We start from the raw sequence: 19,937 nt of genomic DNA, 5'->3' as shown, positions 1-19,937 counted from the left end.
TGTAGTGTCTGTATTGTAGATATATATTTATTATAGGTGGAATGTAGTGTCTGTATTGTAGGTATATATTTATTATAGGTGGGATGTAGTGTCTGTATTGTAGATATATATTTATTATAGGTGGAATATAGTGTCTGTTGTAGATATATATTTATTATAGGTGGAATGTAGTGTCTGTTGTAGATATATATTTATTATAGGTGGGATGTAGTGTCTGTATTGTAGGTATATATTTATTATAGGTGGAATGTAGTGTCTGTTGTAGATATATATATATATATATATATTATAGGTGGAATGTAGTGTCTGTATTGTAGATATATATTTATTATAGGTGGGATGTAGTGTCTGTTGTAGATATATATATATATATATATATATATATATATATATATATATATTATAGGTGGAATGTAGTGTCTGTATTGTAGATATATATTTATTATAGGTGGAATGTAGTTTCTGTATTGTAGATATATATATATATATATATATATATATACATTATAGGTGGAATGTAGTGTCTGTTGTAGATATATATATATATATATTTATTATAGGTGGGATGTAGTGTCTGTATTGTAGGTATATATTTATTATAGGTGGAATGTAGTGTCTGTTGTAGATATATATATATATATTATAGGTGGAATGTAGTGTCTGTATTGTAGATATATATTTATTATAGGTGGGATGTAGTGTCTGTTGTAGATATATATATATATATATATATATTATAGGTGGAATGTAGTGTCTGTATTGTAGATATATATTTATTATAAGTGGAATGTAGTTTCTGTATTGTAGATATGTATTTATTATAGGTGGAATGTAGTGTCTGTATTGAAGCTATGTATTTATTATAGGTGGAATGTAGTGTCTGTATTGTAGATATATATTTATTATAGGTGGAAAGAAGTGTCTGTTGTAGATATATATTTATTATAGGTGGAATGTAGTGTCTGTATTGTAGATATGTATTTATTATAGGTGGAATGTAGTGTCTGTATTGTAGATATATATTTATTATAGGTGGAATGTAGTGTCTGTATTGTAGATATGTATTTATTATAGGTGGAATGTAGTGTCTGTATTGTAGATATATATTTATTATAGGTGGAATGTAGTGTCTGTATTGTAGATATATATTTATTATAGGTGGAATGTAGTGTCTGTATTGTAGATATATATTTATTATAGGTGGAATGTAGTGTCTGTATTGTAGATATATATTTATTATAGGTGGAATGTAGTGTCTGTATTGTAGATATGTATTTATTATAGGTGGAATGTAGTGTCTGTATTGTAGATATATATTTATTATAGGTGGAATGTAGTGTCTGTGTTGTAGATATATATTTATTATAGGTGGAATGTAGTGTCTGTATTGTAGATATGTATTTATTATAGGTGGAATGTAGTGTCTGTATTGTAGATATGTATTTATTATAGGTGGAATGTAGTGTCTGTATTGTAGATATATATTTATTATAGGTGGAATGTAGTGTCTGTATTGTAGATATATATATTTATTATAGGTGGAATGTAGTGTCTGTATTGAAGATATGTATTTATTATAGGTGGAATGTAGTGTCTGTGTTGTAGATATATATTTATTATAGGTGGAATGTAGTGTCTGTATTGTAGATATATATTTATTATAGGTGGAATGTAGTGTCTGTATTGAAGATATGTATTTATTATAGGTGGAATGTAGTGTCTGTGTTGTAGATATATATTTATTATAGGTGGGATGTAGTGTCTGTATTGTAGATATATATTTATTATAGGTGGGATGTAGTGTCTGTATTGTAGATATATATTTATTATAGGTGGAATGTAGTGTCTGTATTGTAGATATATATTTATTATAGGTGGGATGTAGTGTCTGTATTGTAGATATATATTTATTATAGGTGGAATGTAGTGTCTGTATTGTAGATATATATTTATTATAGGTGGGATGTAGTGTCTGTATTGTAGATATATATTTATTATGGGTGGAATGAAGTGTCTGTTGTAGATATATATTTATTATAGGTGGCATTTTCCTAGAACGTTCTCTGCACGTCAGTGGGATAACGTCTCATGTCCTCAGGACGACCCCTGTTTGCTGGGGTAAAGCCTGACCCCTCTAGGAGCTGCTGAGTGCAGTGTGTTGACTGAGATGCTCCGTTGCCAGTTACTCCGTTAAAAAGAGCCCCTTTGGCCCTCGTTAGTCAAGACAGAAGGCTTCCCTGGAGGACGCCCACCTTAGATAGTTACCCAGGTTGGAGATCGTTGGCGATGCCAAGGCTGTGTTGATTCTCTGCTGTGTCTCTCTACCCCACCGTGGAGCAGGCTTGACTCTGGAGGTCTCACATCTTAGATAGTTACCCAGGTTGGAGATCGTTGGCGATGCCAAGGCTGTGTTGGTTCTCTGCTGTGTCTCTCTGCCCCACGTGGAGCAGGCTTGACTCTGGAGGTCTCACATCTTAGATAGTTACCCAGGTTGGAGATCGTTGGCGATGCCAAGGCTGTGTTGGTTCTCTGCTGTGTCTCTCTGCCCCACCGTGGAGCAGGCTTGACTCTGGAGGTCTCACATCTTAGATAGTTGCCCAGGTTGGAGATCGTTGGCGATGACAAGGCTGTGTTGGTTCTCTGCTGTGTCTCTCTGCCCCACGTGGAGCAGGCTTGACTCTGGAGGTCTCACATCTTAGATAGTTGCCCAGGTTGGAGATCGTTGGCGATGACAAGGCTGTGTTGGTTCTCTGCTGTATCTCTATGCCCCACAGTGACCAGGGGTTTCTGTGTTGGTTCTCTGCTGTGTCTTTCTACCCCACAGTGACCAGGGGTTTCTGTGATGGTTCTCTGCTGTGTCTCTCTACTCCACAGTGACCAGGTGTTTCTAACTGCTACTTCCTGTCTCTGTGTCTCCAGGACGACGAGGTTGTCCTGCAGTGTTCTGCCACAGTCCACAAGGAGCAGCAGAAGCTGTGTCTGGCAGCGGAGGGCTTCGGAAACAGACTCTGCTTCCTCGAGTCAACATCCAACTCTAAGGTGAACACAGGAGCCACATCTACCAGACTGCATTGCATCAGGAGTAGTGTATGGGCGAATGGCTACGCATGTGCTTGTCAATCCAGCCTCAGGTCTTTCCCAAGCAAGATACGTAGTCTAAATGACTGTAGATTACTGCTGATACTCAGTTCCCCTCAAACCTGGATGTTTATCCTTTGACTGGACTACATCTCCCAGACTGATCTGCTCCAGGACTACAGTTCCCTCCTGACCTGGCTGTTTATCCTTTGACTGGACTACATCTCCCAGACTGACCTGCTCCAGCACTACAGTTCCCCTCTAACCTGGCTGTTTATCCTTTGACTGGACTACATCTCCCAGACTGACCTGCTCCAGGACTACAGTTCCCCTCTAATCTGGCTGTTTATCCTTTGATTGGACTACATCTCCCAGACTGACCTGCTCCAGGACTACAGTTCCCTTCTGACCTGGCTGTTTATCCTTTGACTGGACTACATCTCCCAGACTGACCTGCTCCAGGACTACAGTTCTCTTCAAACCTGGCTGTTTATCCTTTGACTGGACTACATCTCCCAGACTGACCTGCTCCAGGACTACAGTTCCCTTCAAACCTGGCTGTTTATCCTTTGACTGGACTACATCTCCCAGACTGACCTGCTCCAGGACTACAGTTCCCTTCTAACCTGGCTGTGTTCTCTTCCAGAATGTCCCTCCAGACCTGTCCATCTGTACGTTTGTCCTGGAGCAGTCCCTCTCCGTCAGGGCCCTGCAGGAGATGCTGGCCAACACAGAGGAGAAGGCAGAAGGGGTGAGTACACACCAAGACCTACCTATCTATCTACGTATATATCTATCAGGTTGTCCCTGTGGTTGTCCCTGTGGTTGTCCTGTGGTTGTCCCTGTGGTTGTCCCTGTGGTTGTCCCTGTAGTTGTCCCTGTGGTTGTCCCTGTAGTTGTCCCTGTAGTTGTCCCTGTGGTTGTCCCTGTGGTTGTCCCTGTGGTTGTCCCTGTGGTTGTGCCTGTGGTTGTCCCTGTGGTTGTCCCTGTGGTTGTCCCTGTGGTTGTCCCTGTGGTTGTCCCTGTGGTTGTCCTGTGGTTGTCCCTGTGGTTGTCCCTGTGGTTGTCCCTGTGGTTGTCCTGTGGTTGTCCCTGTGGTTGTCCCTGTGGTTGTCCCTGTGGTTGTGCCTGTGGTTGTCCCTGTGGTTGTCCCTGTGGTTGTCCCTGTGGTTGTGCCTGTGGTTGTCCCTGTGGTTGTCCCTGTGGTTGTCCCTGTGGTTGTCCCTGTGGTTGTCCCTGTGGTTGTCCTGTGGTTGTCCCTGTGGTTGTCCCTGTGGTTGTGCCTGTGGTTGTCCCTGTGGTTGTCCCTGTGGTTGTCCCTGTGGATGTCCCTGTGGTTGTCCCTGTGGTTGACCTGTGGTTGTCCCTGTGGTTGTCCCTGTGGATGTCCCTGTGGTTGTCCCTGTGGTTGTCCTGTGGTTGTCCCTGTGGATGTCCCTGTGGTTGTCCCTGTGGTTGTCCCTGTGGTTGTCCCTGTGGTTGTCCCTGTGGATGTCCCTGTGGTTGTCCCTGTGGTTGACCTGTGGTTGTCCCTGTGGTTGTCCCTGTGGATGTCCCTGTGGTTGTCCCTGTGGTTGTCCTGTGGTTGTCCCTGTGGATGTCCCTGTGGTTGTCCCTGTGGTTGTCCTGTGGTTGTCCCTGATATAGTCCTGTGGTTGTCCCTGTGGTTGTCCCTGTGGTTGTCCCTGTGGTTGTCCCTGTGGTTGTCCCTGTGGATGTCCCTGTGGTTGTCCCTGTGGTTGTCCCTGTGTTTGCCCCTGATATAGTCCTGTGGTTGTCCCTGTGGTTGTCCCTGTGGTTGTCCCTGTGGTTGTCCCTGTGGTTGTCCCTGTGGTTGTCCCTGTGGTTGTCCCTGTGGATGTCCCTGTGGTTGTCCCTGTGGTTGACCTGTGGTTGTCCCTGTGGTTGTCCCTGTGGATGTCCCTGTGGTTGTCCCTGTGGTTGTCCTGTGGTTGTCCCTGTGGATGTCCCTGTGGTTGTCCCTGTGGTTGTCCTGTGGTTGTCCCTGATATAGTCCTGTGGTTGTCCCTGCTATAGTCCTGTGGTTGCCCCTGATATAGTCCTGTGGTTGTCCCTGTGGTTGTCCCTGTGGTTGTCCCTGTGTTTGCCCCTGATATAGTCCTGTGGTTGTCCCCGTGGTTGTCCTGTGGTTGTCCCTGATATAGTCCTGTGGTTGTCCCTGTTATAGTCCTGTGGTTGTCCCTGATATAGTCCTGTGGTTGTCCCTGATATAGTCCTGTGGTTGTCCCTGTGGTTGTCCTGTGGTTGTCCCTGTGGTTGTCCCTGTTATAGTCCTGTGGTTGTCCCCGTGGTTGTCCTGTGGTTGTCCCTGATATAGTCATGTGGTTGTCCCTGATATAGTCCTGTGGTTGTCCCTGATATAGTCCTGTGGTTGTCCCTGATATAGTCCTGTGGTTGCCCCTGATATAGTCCTGTGGTTGTCCCTGTGGTTGCCCCTGATATAGTCCTGTGGTTGTCCCTGTGGTTGCCCCTGATATAGTCCTGTGGTTGTCCCTGATATAGTCCTGTGGTTGTCCCTGATATAGTCCTGTGGTTGTCCCTGATATAGTCCTGTGGTTGTCCCTGATATAGTCCTGTGGTTGTCCCTGATATAGTCCTGTGGTTGTCCCTGATATAGTCCTGTGGTTGTCCCTGATATAGTCCTGTGGTTGTCCCTGATATAGTCCTGTGGTTGTCCCTGATATAGTCCTGTGGTTGTCCCTGATATAGTCCTGTGGTTGTCCCTGATATAGTCCTGTGGTTGTCCCTGATATAGTCCTGTGGTTGTCCCTGATATAGTCCTGTGGTTGTCCCTGTGGTTGTCCCTGATATAGTCCTGTGGTTGCCCCTGATATAGTCCTGTGGTTGCCCCTGATATAGTCCTGTGGTTGTCCCTGATATAGTCCTGTGGTTGTCCCTGATATAGTCCTGTGGTTGCCCCTGATATAGTCCTGTGGTTGTCCCTGATATAGTCCTGTGGTTGTCCCTGATATAGTCCTGTGGTTGTCCCTGTGGTTGTCCCTGATATAGTCCTGTGGTTGTCCCTGATATAGTCCTGTGGTTGTCCCTGATATAGTCCTGTGGTTGTCCCTGATATAGTCCTGTGGTTGTCTCTGATATAGTCCTGTGGTTGTCCCTGATATAGTCCTGTGGTTGTCCCTGATATAGTCCTGTGGTTGTCCCTGATATAGTCCTGTGGTTGTCCCTGATATAGTCCTGTGGTTGTCCCTGATATAGTCCTGTGGTTGTCCCTGTGGTTGCCCCTGATATAGTCCTGTGGTTGTCCCTGATATAGTCCTGTGGTTGTCCCTGATATAGTCCTGTGGTTGTCCCTGATATAGTCCTGTGGTTGTCCCTGATATAGTCCTGTGGTTGTCCCTGATATAGTCCTGTGGTTGTCCCTGATATAGTCCTGTGGTTGTCCCTGATATAGTCCTGTGGTTGTCCCTGTTATAGTCATGTGGTTGTCCCTGTTATAGTCCTGTGTTTGTCCCTGATATAGTCCTGTGGTTGTCCCTGTGGTTGTCCCTGATATAGTCCTGTGGTTGTCCCTGTTATAGTCATGTGGTTGTCCCTGTTATAGTCCTGTGGTTGCCCCTGATATAGTCCTGTGGTTGTCCCTGTGGTTGTCCCTGATATAGTCCTGTGGTTGCCCCTGATATAGTCCTGTGGTTGCCCCTGATATAGTCCTGTGGTTGCCCCTGATATAGTCCTGTGGTTGTCCCTGATATAGTCCTGTGGTTGTCCCTGATATTGTCCTGTGGTTGTCCCTGATATAGTCCTGTGGTTGTCCCTGATATAGTCCTGTGGTTGTCCCTGTGGTTGTCCCTGATATAGTCCTGTGGTTGTCCCTGATATAGTCCTGTGGTTGTCCCTGTGGTTGTCCCTGATATAGTCCTGTGGTTGTCCCTGTGGTTGTCCCTGATATAGTCCTGTGGTTGTCCCTGTGGTTGTCCCTGATATAGTCCTGTGGTTGTCCCTGATATAGTCCTGTGGTTGTCCCTGATATAGTCCTGTGGTTGTCCCTGATATTGTCCTGTGGTTGTCCCTGATATAGTCCTGTGGTTGTCCCTGATATAGTCCTGTGGTTGTCCCTGATATAGTCCTGTGGTTGTCCCTGATATAGTCCTGTGGTTGTCCCTGTTATAGTCCTGTGGTTGTCCCTGATATAGTCCTGTGGTTGTCCCTGATATAGCCCTGTGGTTGTCCCTGTTATAGTCCTGTGGTTGTCCCTGTGGTTGCCCCTGATATAGTCCTGTGGTTGTCCCTGATATAGTCCTGTGGTTGTCCCTGATATAGTCCTGTGGTTGTCCCTGATATAGTCCTGTGGTTGTCCCTGATATAGTCCTGTGGTTGTCCCTGATATAGTCCTGTGGTTGTCCCTGATATAGTCCTGTGGTTGTCCCTGATATAGTCCTGTGGTTGTCCCTGTTATAGTCCTGTGGTTGTCCCTGTTGTTGTCCCTGATATAGTCCTGTGGTTGTCCCTGATATAGTCCTGTGGTTGTCCCTGTGGTTGTCCCTGATATAGTCCTGTGGTTGTCCCTGATATAGTCCTGTGGTTGTCCCTGTTGTTGTCCCTGATATAGTCCTGTGGTTGTCCCTGATATAGTCCTGTGGTTGTCCCTGATATAGTCCTGTGGTTGCCCCTGATATAGTCCCTGTGGTTGTCCCTGATATAGTCCTGTGGTTGTCCCTGTTATAGTCCTGTGGTTGTCCCTGATATAGTCCTGTGGTTGTCCCTGATGTTGTCCCTGATATAGTCCTGTGGTTGTCCCTGATATAGTCATGTGGTTGTCCCTGATATAGTCCTGTGGTTGCCCCTGATATAGTCCCTGTGGTTGTCCCTGATATAGTCCTGTGGTTGTCCCTGTTATAGTCCTGTGGTTGTCCCTGATATAGTCCTGTGGTTGTCCCTGATGTTGTCCCTGTTATAGTCCTGTGGTTGCCCCTGATATAGTCCTGTGGTTGTCCCTGATATAGTCCTGTGGTTGTCCCTGATATAGTCCTGTGGTTGCCCCTGATATAGTCCTGTGGTTGTCCCTGATATAGTCCTGTGGTTGTCCCTGATATAGTCCTGTGGTTGTCCCTGATATAGTCCTGTGGTTGTCCCTGATATAGTCCTGTGGTTGTCCCTGATATAGTCCTGTGGTTGTCCCTGATATAGTCCTGTGGTTGTCCCTGATATAGTCCTGTGGTTGTCCCTGATATAGTCCTGTGGTTGTCCCTGATATAGTCCTGTGGTTGTCCCTGATATAGTCCTGTGGTTGTCCCTGATATAGTCCTGTGGTTGTCCCTGATATAGTCCTGTGGTTGTCCCTGATATAGTCCTGTGGTTGTCCCTGATATAGTCCTGTGGTTGTCCCTGATATTGTCCTGTGGTTGTCCCTGATATAGTCCTGTGGTTGTCCCTGATATAGTCCTGTGGTTGTCCCTGTGGTTGTCCCTGATATAGTCCTGTGGTTGTCCCTGATATAGTCCTGTGGTTGTCCCTGATATAGTCCTGTGGTTGTCCCTGATATTGTCCTGTGGTTGTCCCTGATATAGTCCTGTGGTTGTCCCTGATATAGTCCTGTGGTTGTCCCTGATATAGTCCTGTGGTTGTCCCTGATATAGTCCTGTGGTTGTCCCTGTGGTTGTCCCTGATATAGTCATGTGGTTGTCCCTGATATAGTCCTGTGGTTGTCCCTGATATAGTCCTGTGGTTGTCCCTGTTATAGTCCTGTGGTTGTCCCTGTTATAGTCCCTGTGGTTGCCCCTGATATAGTCCAGTGGTTGCCCCTGATATAGTCCTGTGGTTGTCCCTGATATAGTCCTGTGTTTGTCCCTGATATAGTCCTGTGGTTGTCCCTGTTATAGTCCTGTGGTTGTCCCTGATATAGTCCTGTGGTTGTCCCTGATATAGTCCTGTGGTTGTCCCTGATATAGTCCTGTGGTTGTCCCTGTTATAGTCCTGTGGTTGTCCCTGTTATAGTCCTGTGGTTGTCCCTGTGGTTGACCCTGATATAGTCCTGTGGTTGTCCCTGTGGTTGTCCCTGATATAGTCCTGTGGTTGTCCCTGATATTGTCCTGTGGTTGTCCCTGATATAGTCCTGTGGTTGTACCTGATATAGTCCTGTGGTTGTCCCTGATATAGTCCTGTGGTTGCCCCTGATATAGTCCTGTGGTTGTCCCTGATATAGTCCTGTGGTTGTCCCTGATATAGTCCTGTGGTTGTCCCTGATATAGTCCTGTGGTTGTCCCTGTGGTTGTCCCTGATATAGTCCTGTGGTTGTCCCTGATATAGTCCTGTGGTTGTCCCTGATATAGTCCTGTGGTTGTCCCTGATATAGTCCTGTGGTTGTCCCTGTGGTTGTCCCTGATATAGTCCTGTGGTTGTCCCTGATATAGTCCTGTGGTTGTCCCTGATATAGTCCTGTGGTTGTCCCTGTGGTTGTCCCTGATATAGTCATGTGGTTGTCCCTGATATAGTCCTGTGGTTGTACCTGATATAGTCCTGTGGTTGTACCTGATATAGTCCTGTGGTTGTCCCTGATATAGTCCTGTTGTTGTCCCTGATATAGTCCTGTGGTTGTCCCTGATATAGTCCTGTGGTTGTCCCTGATATAGTCCTGTGGTTGCCCCTGATATAGTCCTGTGGTTGTCCCTGATATAGTCCTGTGGTTGTACCTGATATAGTCCTGTGGTTGTACCTGATATAGTCCTGTGGTTGTCCCTGATATAGTCCTGTGGTTGTCCCTGATATAGTCCTGTTGTTGTCCCTGATATAGTCTTGTGGTTGCCCCTGATATAGTCCAGTCCACAGCCCATGTAAAGGGTTTGTTTAGATGACTACAGTTCTATGATGTGATGTTATTTTGTGCAGAACTTCAGTGCAGATTTAAACGTTGTAAATGATGTTGCAGAACGTATCAGAGACTGAGATGATGTAAAGGGGTGTGGTATATGCAGATTTAAACATTGTATATTATGTTGCAGAACGTATCAGAGACTGAGATGATGTAAAGGGGTGTGGTATATGCAGATTTAAACTTTGTATATGATGTTGCAGAACGTATCAGAGACTGAGATGATGTAAAGGTGTGTGGTATATGCAGATTTAAACGTTGTATATGATGTTGCAGAACGTATCAGAGACTGAGATGATGTAAAGGGGTGTGGTATATGCAGATTTAAACGTTGTATATGATGTTGCAGAACGTATCAGTGACTGAGATGATGTAAAGGGGTGTGGTATATGCAGATTTAAACGTTGTATATGATGTTGCAGAACGTATCAGAGACTGAGATGATGTAAAGGGGTGTGGTATATGCAGATTTAAACGTTGTATATGATGTTGCAGAACGTATCAGAGACTGAGATGCTGTAAAGGGGTGTGGTATATGCAGATTTAAACGTTGTATATGATGTTGCAGAACGTATCAGAGACTGAGATGATGTAAAGGGGTGTGGTATATGCAGATTTAAACGTTGTATTTGATGTTGCAGAACGTATCAGAGACTGAGATGATGTAAAGGGTTGTGGTATATGCAGATTTAAACGTTGTATATGATGTTGCAGAACGTATCAGAGACTGAGATGCGGTAAAGGGGTGTGGTATATGCAGATTTAAACGTTGTATTTGATGTTGCAGAACGTATCAGAGACTGAGATGATGTAAAGGGTTGTGGTATATGCAGATTTAAACGTTGTATATGATGTTGCAGAACGTATCAGAGACTGAGATGATGTAAAGGGGTGTGGTATATGCAGATTTAAACGTTGTATATGATGTTGCAGAACGTATCGGAGACTGAGATGCGGTGCCGTATTCCATCATGACTTGCATTTCTGTAATTAACTTTTTATAATCACCTTTCTATCTATGAATAACTTGGCTAATTAAATTGTGCTCTCTCTGAGCCAGAAGTGTATTCAAGGGCAGTACTGGGAGTCAGGGAGCCCAGAAACAATCAGCCAGCCAGCCAGCCAGCCCATCCGTTAGTCAGTTACCCAGTCAGTCAGTCAGTCAGTCAGTTAGTCAGTCAGTCAGTCAGTTACCCAGTCAGTTAGTCAGTCAGTCAGTCAGTCAGTTAGTTAGTCAGTCAGTCAATCAGTCAGTTACCCAGTCAGTTAGTCAGTCAGTCAGTTAGTCAGTCAGTCAGTCAGTTACCCAGTCAGTTAGTCAGTCAGTTAGTTAGTCAGTTACCCAGTCAGTCAGTCAGTCAGTCAGTTAGTCATTCAGTCAGTCAGTTACCCAGTCAGTTAGTCAGTCAGTTAGTTAGTCAGTTACCCAGTCAGTCAGTCAATCAGTTAGTTACCCAGTCAGTCAGTCAGTTAGTCAGTTACCCAGTCAGTCAGTTACCCAGTTAGTTAGTCAGTCAGTCAGTCAGTCAGTCAGTTAGTTAGTCAGTTACCCAGTCAGTCAGTTACCCAGTTAGTTAGTCAGTTACCCAGTCAGTCAGTCAGTCAGTCAGTTAGTTAGTCAGTTACCCAGTCAGTCAGTCAGTCAGTCAGTCAGTCAGTTAGTTAGTCAGTTACCCAGTCAGTCAGTCAGTTAGTCAGTTAGTCAGTTAGTTAGTTAGTCAGTCAGTTAGTCAGTCAGTCAGTCAGTTAGTCAGTCAGTTAGTCAGTTAGTTAGTCAGTCAGTCAGTCAGTCAGTTAGTCAGTCAGTTAGTCAGTTACCCAGTCAGTCAGTCAGTCAGTCAGTCAGTCAGTTAGTCAGTTAGTTAGTTAGTTACCCAGTCAGTCAGTCAGTTAGTCAGTTACCCAGTCAGTCAGTTACCCAGTTAGTTACCTAGTCAGTTAGTCAGTCAGTCAGTCAGTTACCCAGTCAGTTACCTAGTCAGTTAGTCAGTCAGTTAGTCAGTTACCCAGTCAGTTAGTCAGTTACCCAGTCAGTTAGTCAGTCAGTCAGTTCGTCAGTTAGTCAGTCTGTTAGTTTGTCAGTTAGTCAGTTAGTCAATCTGTTAGTCAGTCAGTCAGTCAGTCAGTCAGTCAGTCAGTCAGTTACCCAGTCAGTTAGTAAGTCAGTTCGTCAATCAGTCAGTTCGTCAGTTAGTCAGTCAGTTGGTCAGTCAGTTCGTCAGTCAGTTAGTCAGTTACCCAGTCAGTTAGTCAGTCAGTCAGTTCGTCAGTTAGTCAGTCAGTCAGTTAGACAGTCTGTTACCCAGTTAGTTAGTCAGTTACCCAGTCAGTTAGTCAGTTACCCACTCAGTTAGTCAGTCAGTCAGTTAGTCTGTTACCCAGTCAGTTAGTCAGTCAGTCAGTCAGTCAGTCAGTCAGTCAGTCAGTTAGTCAGTTACCCAGTCAGTTAGTCAGTTACCCACTCAGTTAGTCAGTCAGTCAGTTAGTCTGTTACCCAGTCAGTTAGTCAGTCAGTCAGTCAGTCAGTCAGTTAGTCAGTTAGTCAGTCAGTTAGTCAGTTAGTCAGTCAGTTGGTCAGTCAGTTCGTCAGTCAGTTAGTCAGTTACCCAGTCAGTTAGTCAGTCAGTCAGTTCGTCAGTTAGTCAGTCAGTCAGTTAGACAGTCTGTTACCCAGTTAGTTAGTCAGTTACCCACTCAGTTAGTCAGTCAGTCAGTCAGTCAGTCAGTTAGTCAGTTACCCAGTCAGTTTGTCAGTTACCCAGTCAGTTAGTCTGTTACCCAGTCAGTTTGTCAGTTACCCAGTAAGTCAGTCAGTCAGTCAGTCAGTCAGTTAGTCAGTTAGTCAGTCAGGTAGCCAGTCAGTTAGTCAGTTACCCAGTCAGTTACCCAGTCAGATAGTCAGTCAGTCAGTTAGTCAGTTACCCAGTTAGTCAGTTACCCAGTTAGTCAGTTACCCAGTTAGTCAGTTACCCAGTTAGTCAGTTACCCAGTTAGTCAGTTAGACAGTCTGTTACCCAGTTAGTTAGTCAGTTACCCAGTCAGTCAGTCAGTTAGACAGTCTGTTACCCAGTTAGTTAGTCAGTTACCCAGTCAGTTAGTCAGTCAGTCAGTTAGTCTGTTACCCAGTCAGTTACCCAGTCAGTTACCCAGTCAGTTAGTCAGTCAGTTAGTCAGTCAGTTAGTCAGTTAGTCAGTCAGTTAGTCTGTTACCCAGTCAGTTAGTCGGTTAGTCAGTCAGTCAGTCAGTCAGTCAGTTAGTCAGTTACCCAGTCAGTTTGTCAGTTACCCAGTCAGTTTGTCAGTTACCCAGTCAGTCAGTCAGTCAGGTAGCCAGTCAGTTAGTCAGTTACCCAGTCAGATAGTCAGTCAGTCAGTTAGTCAGTTACCCAGTTAGTCAGTTACCCAGTTAGTCAGTTACCCAGTTAGTTAGTCAGTTAGACAGTCTGTTACCCAGTTAGTTAGTCAGTTACCCAGTCAGTCAGTCAGTTAGACAGTCTGTTACCCAGTTAGTTAGTCAGTTACCCAGTCAGTTAGTCAGTCAGTCAGTTAGTCTGTTACCCAGTCAGTTACCCAGTCAGTTAGTCAGTCAGTTAGTCAGTCAGTTAGTCAGTTAGTCAGTCAGTTAGTCTGTTACCCAGTCAGTTAGTCTGTTACCCAGTCAGTTAGTCAGTCTGTTACCCAGTCAGTTACCCAGTCAGTCAGTTAGTCTGTTACCCAGTTAGTTAGTCAGTTAGACAGTCTGTTACCCAGTTAGTTAGTCAGTTACCCAGTCAGTCAGTCAGTTAGACAGTCTGTTACCCAGTTAGTTAGTCAGTTACCCAGTCAGTCAGTCAGTTAGACAGTCTGTTACCCAGTTAGTTAGTCAGTTACCCAGTCAGTTAGTCAGTCAGTCAGTTAGTCTGTTACCCAGTCAGTTACCCAGTCAGTTAGTCAGTCAGTTAGTCAGTCAGTTAGTCAGTTAGTCAGTCAGTTAGTCTGTTACCCAGTCAGTTAGTCTGTTACCCAGTCAGTTAGTTAGTCTGTTACCCAGTCAGTTAGTTAGTCTGTTACCCAGTCAGTTAGTTAGTATGTTACCCAGTCAGTTAGTTAGTCTGTTACCCAGTCAGTTAGTTAGTCTGTTACCCAGTCAGTCAGTTAGTCTGTTACCCAGTCAGTTAGTCTGTTACCCAGTCAGTCAGTTAGTCTGTTACCCAGTCAGTCAGTTAGTCTGTTACCCAGTCAGTTAGTCTGTTACCCAGTCAGTTAGTTAGTCTGTTACCCAGTCAGTCAGTATGTTACCCAGTCAGTTAGTTAGTCTGTTACCCAGTCAGTCAGTTAGTCTGTTACCCAGTCAGTCAGTTAGTCTGTTACCCAGTCAGTCAGTTAGTCTGTTACCCAGTCAGTTAGTCTGTTACCCAGTCAGTTAGTCTGTTACCCAGTCAGTTAGTCTGTTACCCAGTCAGTTAGTCTGTTACCCAGTCAGTTAGTTAGTCTGTTACCCAGTCAGTCAGTTAGTCTGTTACCCAGTCAGTCAGTTAGTCTGTTACCCAGTCAGTTAGTTAGTCTGTTACCCAGTCAGTCAGTATGTTACCCAGTCAGTTAGTTAGTCTGTTACCCAGTCAGTCAGTTAGTCTGTTACCCAGTCAGTCAGTTAGTCTGTTACCCAGTCAGTTAGTCTGTTACCCAGTCAGTTAGTCTGTTACCCAGTCAGTTAGTTAGTCTGTTACCCAGTCAGTCAGTTAGTCTGTTACCCAGTCAGTCAGTTAGTCTGTTACCCAGTCAGTTAGTTAGTCTGTTACCCAGTCAGTTAGTTAGTCTGTTACCCAGTCAGTCAGTTAGTCTGTTACCCAGTCAGTCAGTTAGTCTGTTACCCAGTCAGTCAGTTAGTCTGTTACCCAGTCAGTTAGTTAGTCTGTTACCCAGTCAGTTAGTTAGTCTGTTACCCAGTCAGTCAGTATGTTACCCAGTCAGTTAGTTAGTCTGTTACCCAGTCAGTTAGTTAGTCTGTTACCCAGTCAGTTAGTTAGTCTGTTACCCAGTCAGTTAGTCTGTTACCCAGTCAGTCAGGTAGTCAGTCAGTTAGTCTGTTACCCAGTCAGTCAGTTAGTCTGTTACCCAGTCAGTTAGTCAGTTAGTCTGTTACCCAGTCAGTTAGTCTGTTACCCAGTCAGTCAGTTAGTCTGTTACCCAGTCAGTCAGTTAGTCTGTTACCCAGTCAGTTAGTCAGTTAGTCTGTTACCCAGTCAGTTAGTCTGTTACCCAGTCAGTCAGTTAGTCTGTTACCCAGTCAGTTAGTATGTTACCCAGTCAGTTAGTCTTTTACCCAGTCAGTTAGTTAGTCTGTTACCCAGTCAGTCAGTTAGTCTGTTACCCAGTCAGTTAGTTAGTCTGTTACCCAGTCAGTTAGTATGTTACCCAGTCAGTTAGTCTGTTACCCAGTCAGTTAGTTAGTCTGTTACCCAGTCAGTCAGTTAGTCTGTTACCCAGTCAGTTAGTTAGTCTGTTACCCAGTCAGTTAGTATGTTACCCAGTCAGTTAGTCTGTTACCCAGTCAGTCAGTTAGTCTGTTACCCAGTCAGTTAGTTAGTCTGTTACCCAGTCAGTCAGTTAGTCTGTTACCCAGTCAGTCAGTTAGTCTTTTACCCAGTCAGTTAGTATGTTACCCAGTCAGTTAGTCTGTTACCCAGTCAGTCAGTTAGTCTGTTACCCAGTCAGTTAGTTAGTCTGTTACCCAGTCAGTTAGTATGTTACCCAGTCAGTTAGTCTGTTACCCAGTCAGTCAGTTAGTCTGTTACCCAGTCAGTTAGTTAGTCTGTTACCCAGTCAGTCAGTTAGTCTGTTACCCAGTCAGTTAGTTAGTCTGTTACCCAGTCAGTTAGTATGTTACCCAGTCAGTTAGTCTGTTACCCAGTCAGTCAGTTAGTCTGTTACCCAGTCAGTCAGTATGTTACCCAGTCAGTCAGTCTGTTACCCAGTCAGTCAGTTAGTCTGTTACCCAGTTAGTCAGTTAGTCTGTTACCCAGTCAGTTAGTCAGTCAGTCAGTTAGTCAGTTACCCAGTCAGTTAGTCAGTCAGTCAGTTAGTCAGTTACCCAGTCAGTTAGTCAGTCAGTTAGTCAGTTACCCAGTCAGTCAGTCAGCCCATTAGTCAGTCAGTTAGTCAGTACCCAGTCAGTCAGTTAGTCAGTTACCCAGTCTGCCAGCCAGTTAGTTAGTCAGTCACCCAGTCAGCCAGTCAGCCAGCCAGTCAGTCAATCAGTCACCCAGTCAGCCAGCCAGCCAGCCAGTCAAACAGTTGGCGTCAGAGTCAGTTAGAGTCAGGTAGAAGGAGAGGTGGGGGGGTAGAGATACAGGGAGGCAGGTAGAAGGAGAGGTGGGGGGTAGAGATACAGAGAGGCAGGTAGAAGGAGAGGTGGGGGGGTAGAGATACAGAGAGGCAGGTAGAAGGAGAGGTGGGGGTAGAGATACAGAGAGGCAGGTAGAAGGAGAGGTGGGGGTAGAGATACAGAGAGGCAGGTAGAAGGAGAGGTGGGGGGGTAGAGATACAGAGAGGCAGGTAGAAGGAGAGGTGGGGGTAGAGATACAGAGAGGCAGGTAGAAGGAGAGGTGGGGGGTAGAGATACAGAGAGGCAGGTAGAAGGAGAGGTGGGGGGTAGAGATACAGAGAGGCAGGTAGAAGGAGAGGTGGGGGGGGTGGAGATACAGAGAGGCAGGTAGAAGGAAAGGTGGGGGTAGAGATACAGAGAGGCAGGTAGAAGGAGAGGTGGGGGGTAGAGATACAGAGAGGCAGGTAGAAGTAGAGGTGGGGGGGTAGAGATACAGAGAGGCAGGTAGAAGGAGAGGTGGGGGTAGAGATACAGAGAGGCAGGTAGAAGGAGAGGTGGGGGGTGGAGATACAGAGAGGCAGGTAGAAGGAGAGGTGGGGGGTAGAGATACAGAGAGGCAGGTAGAAGGAGAGGTGGGGGGTAGAGATACAGAGAGGCAGGTAGAAGGAGAGGTGGGGGGTAGAGATACAGAGAGGCAGGTAGAAGGAGAGGTGGGGGGGTAGAGATACAGAGAGGCAGGTAGAAACAGAGGTGGGGGGGTAGAGATACAGAGAGGCAGGTAGAAGGAGAGGTGGGGGGGGTAGAGATACAGAGAGGCAGGTAGAAGGAGAGGATGTGACTGTGTGTTGGCGGAAAGATAAAAGACCAAGAGAGATTGGAAGAGAAGCAGCAAGAGTGAGAGCTCAACATTTAATGTGTAAACCGTGCACAGCACTCCCAGCATGCTGAAGAGTGAGAGCTCAACCTGAAAAAAGAGAACATGTAACTGAATAGCTTCAGTAGTTACAGTCTAACAGTCAAACAGAATTACAGCTATGGCCTGTGGAGGAACCAGGTTAGTAATAACTGATAGAGGGACCAGGTTAGTAATAACTGATGGAGGGACCAGGTTAGTAATGACTGATGGAGGAACCAGGTTAGTAATGACTGATGGAGGGACCAGGTTAGTAATGACTGGTGGAGGGACCAGGTTAGTAATGACTGATGGAGGAACCAGGTTAGTAATGACTGATGGAGGGACCAGGTTAGTACTGACTGATGGAGGAACCAGGTTAGTAATGACTGATGGAGGAACCAGGTTAGTAATGACTGATGGAGGAACCAGGTTAGTAATGACTGATGGAGGAACCAGGTTAGTAATGACTGATGGAGGAACCAGGTTAGTAATGACTGATGGAGGGACCAGGTTAGTAATGACTGATGGAGGAACCAGGTTAGTAATAACTGATGGAGGAACCAGGTTAGTAATGACTGATGGAGGGACCAGGTTAGTAATGACTGATGGAGGAACCAGGTTAGTAATGACTGATGGAGGGACCAGGTTAGTAATGACTGATGGAGGGACCAGGTTAGTAATGACTGATGGAGGGACCAGGTTAGTAATGACTGATGGAGGTACCAGGTTAGTAATGACTGATGGAGTGGAGGAACCAGGTTAGTAATGACTGATGGAGGGACCAGGTTAGTAATGACTGATGGAGGGACCAGGTTAGTAATGACTGATGGAGGGACCAGGTTAGTAATGACTGGTAGAGGGACCAGGTTAGTAATGACTGGTAGAGGGACCAGGTTAGTAATGACTGGTAGAGGGACCAGGTTAGTAATGACTGATGGAGGGACCAGGTTAGTAATGACTGATGGAGGGACCAGGTTAGTAATGACTGATGGAGGAACCAGGTTAGTAATGACTGATGGAGGGACCAGGTTAGTAATGACTGATGGAGGGACCAGGTTAGTAATGACTGATGGAGGAACCAGGTTAGTAATGACTGATGGAGGGACCAGGTTAGTAATGACTGATGGAGGGACCAGTTTGTAATGACTGGTAGAGGGACCAGGTTAGTAATGACTGGTAGAGGGACCAGGTTAGTAATGACTGGTAGAGGGACCAGGTTAGTAATGACTGATGGAGGGACCAGGTTAGTAATGACTGATGGAGGGACCAGGTTAGTAATGACTGATGGAGGAACCAGGTTAGTAATGACTGATGGAGGAACCAGGTTAGTAATGACTGATGGAGGGACCAGGTTAGTAATGACTGATGGAGGGACTAGGTTAGTAATAACTGATGGAGGGACTAGGTTAGTAATAACTGATGGAGGAACCAGGTTAGTAATAACTGGTGGAGGGACCAGGTTAGTACTGACTGATGGAGGAACCAGGTTAGTAATGACTGATGGAGGGACCAGATTAGTAATGACTGATGGAGGGACTAGGTTAGTAATGACTGATGGAGGGACCAGGTTAGTATTGACTGATGGAGGGACCAGGTTAGTAATGACTGATGGAGGGACCAGGTTTGTAATGACTGATGGAGGGACCAGGTTTGTAATGACTGATAGATGGACCAGGTTAGTAATGACTGATGGAGTGGAGGGACCAGGTTAGTAATGACTGATGGAGGAACCAGGTTAGTAATGACTGATGGAGGGACCAGGCTAGTAATGACTGATGGAGGGACCAGGTTAGTAATGACTGATGGAGGGACCAGGTTAGTAATGACTGATGGAGGGACCAGGTTAGTAATGACTGATGGAGGGACCAGGTTAGTAATGACTGATGGAGGGACCAGGTTAGTAATCACTGTTGGAGGGACCAGGTTAGTAATGACTGATGGAGGGACCAGGTTAGTGCTGACTGATGGAGGGACCAGGTTAGTAATGACTGATGGAGGGACCAGGTTAGTAATGACTGATGGAGGAACCAGGTTAGTAATGACTGATGGGGGGACCAGGTTAGTAATGACTGATGGAGGGACCAGGTTAGTAATGACTGATGGAGGGACCAGGTTAGTAATGACTGATGGAGGGACCAGGTTAGTAATGACTGATGGAGGGACTAGGTTAGTAATAACTGATGGAGGAACCAGGTTAGTAATAACTGGTGGAGGGACCAGGTTAGTACTGACTGATGGAGGAACCAGGTTAGTAATGACTGATGGAGGGACCAGATTAGTAATGACTGATGGAGGGACTAGGTTAGTAATGACTGATGGAGGGACCAGGTTAGTAATGACTGATGGAGGGACCAGGTTTGTAATGACTGATGGAGGGACCAGGTTTGTAATGACTGATAGAGGGACCAGGTTAGTAATGACTGATGGAGTGGAGGGACCAGGTTAGTAATGACTGATGGAGGAACCAGGTTAGTAATGACTGATGGAGGGACCAGGTTAGTAATGACTGATGGAGGAACCAGGTTAGTACTGACTGATGGAGGGACCAGGTTAGTAATGACTGATGGAGGGACCAGGTTAGTAATGACTGATGGAGGGACCAGGTTAGTAATGACTGATGGAGGGACCAGGTTAGTAATGACTGATGGAGGGACCAGGTTAGTAATGACTGATGGAGGGACCAGGTTAGTAATGACTGATGGAGGGACCAGGTTAGTAATCACTGATGGAGGGACCAGGTTAGTAATGACTGATGGAGGGACCAGGTTAGTGCTGACTGATGGAGGGACCAGGTTAGTAATGACTGATGGAGG

At 45.7% G+C, this 19,937-nt stretch overlaps 1 protein-coding gene across 1 annotated transcript in view; it reads left to right on the top strand.

Moving 5' to 3' along the window:
- Positions 1–2,919: 2,919 nt before the first annotated feature.
- LOC135531254 (ryanodine receptor 2-like) overlaps positions 2,920–19,937 on the top strand; it is a gene marked incomplete at its 5' end in the record, with an annotated part of 111,308 nt that continues 94,290 nt past the window's right edge. Inside the window, 2 exons of the mRNA XM_064959381.1 lie at positions 2,920–3,039; positions 3,725–3,829. Coding sequence (XP_064815453.1) covers positions 2,920–3,039; positions 3,725–3,829 — 225 coding nt within the window. The remainder of the gene's footprint in view (positions 3,040–3,724; positions 3,830–19,937) is intronic.

The sequence above is a fragment of the Oncorhynchus masou genome, unplaced genomic scaffold, assembly GCF_036934945.1.
Source record: "Oncorhynchus masou masou isolate Uvic2021 unplaced genomic scaffold, UVic_Omas_1.1 unplaced_scaffold_1564, whole genome shotgun sequence".
In the NCBI taxonomy this organism is placed as follows: Eukaryota; Metazoa; Chordata; class Actinopteri; order Salmoniformes; family Salmonidae; genus Oncorhynchus; species Oncorhynchus masou.
The sequence above is the reverse complement of the archived record's forward strand: the minus strand, read 5'-3'. Positions and strand labels throughout refer to the sequence as shown.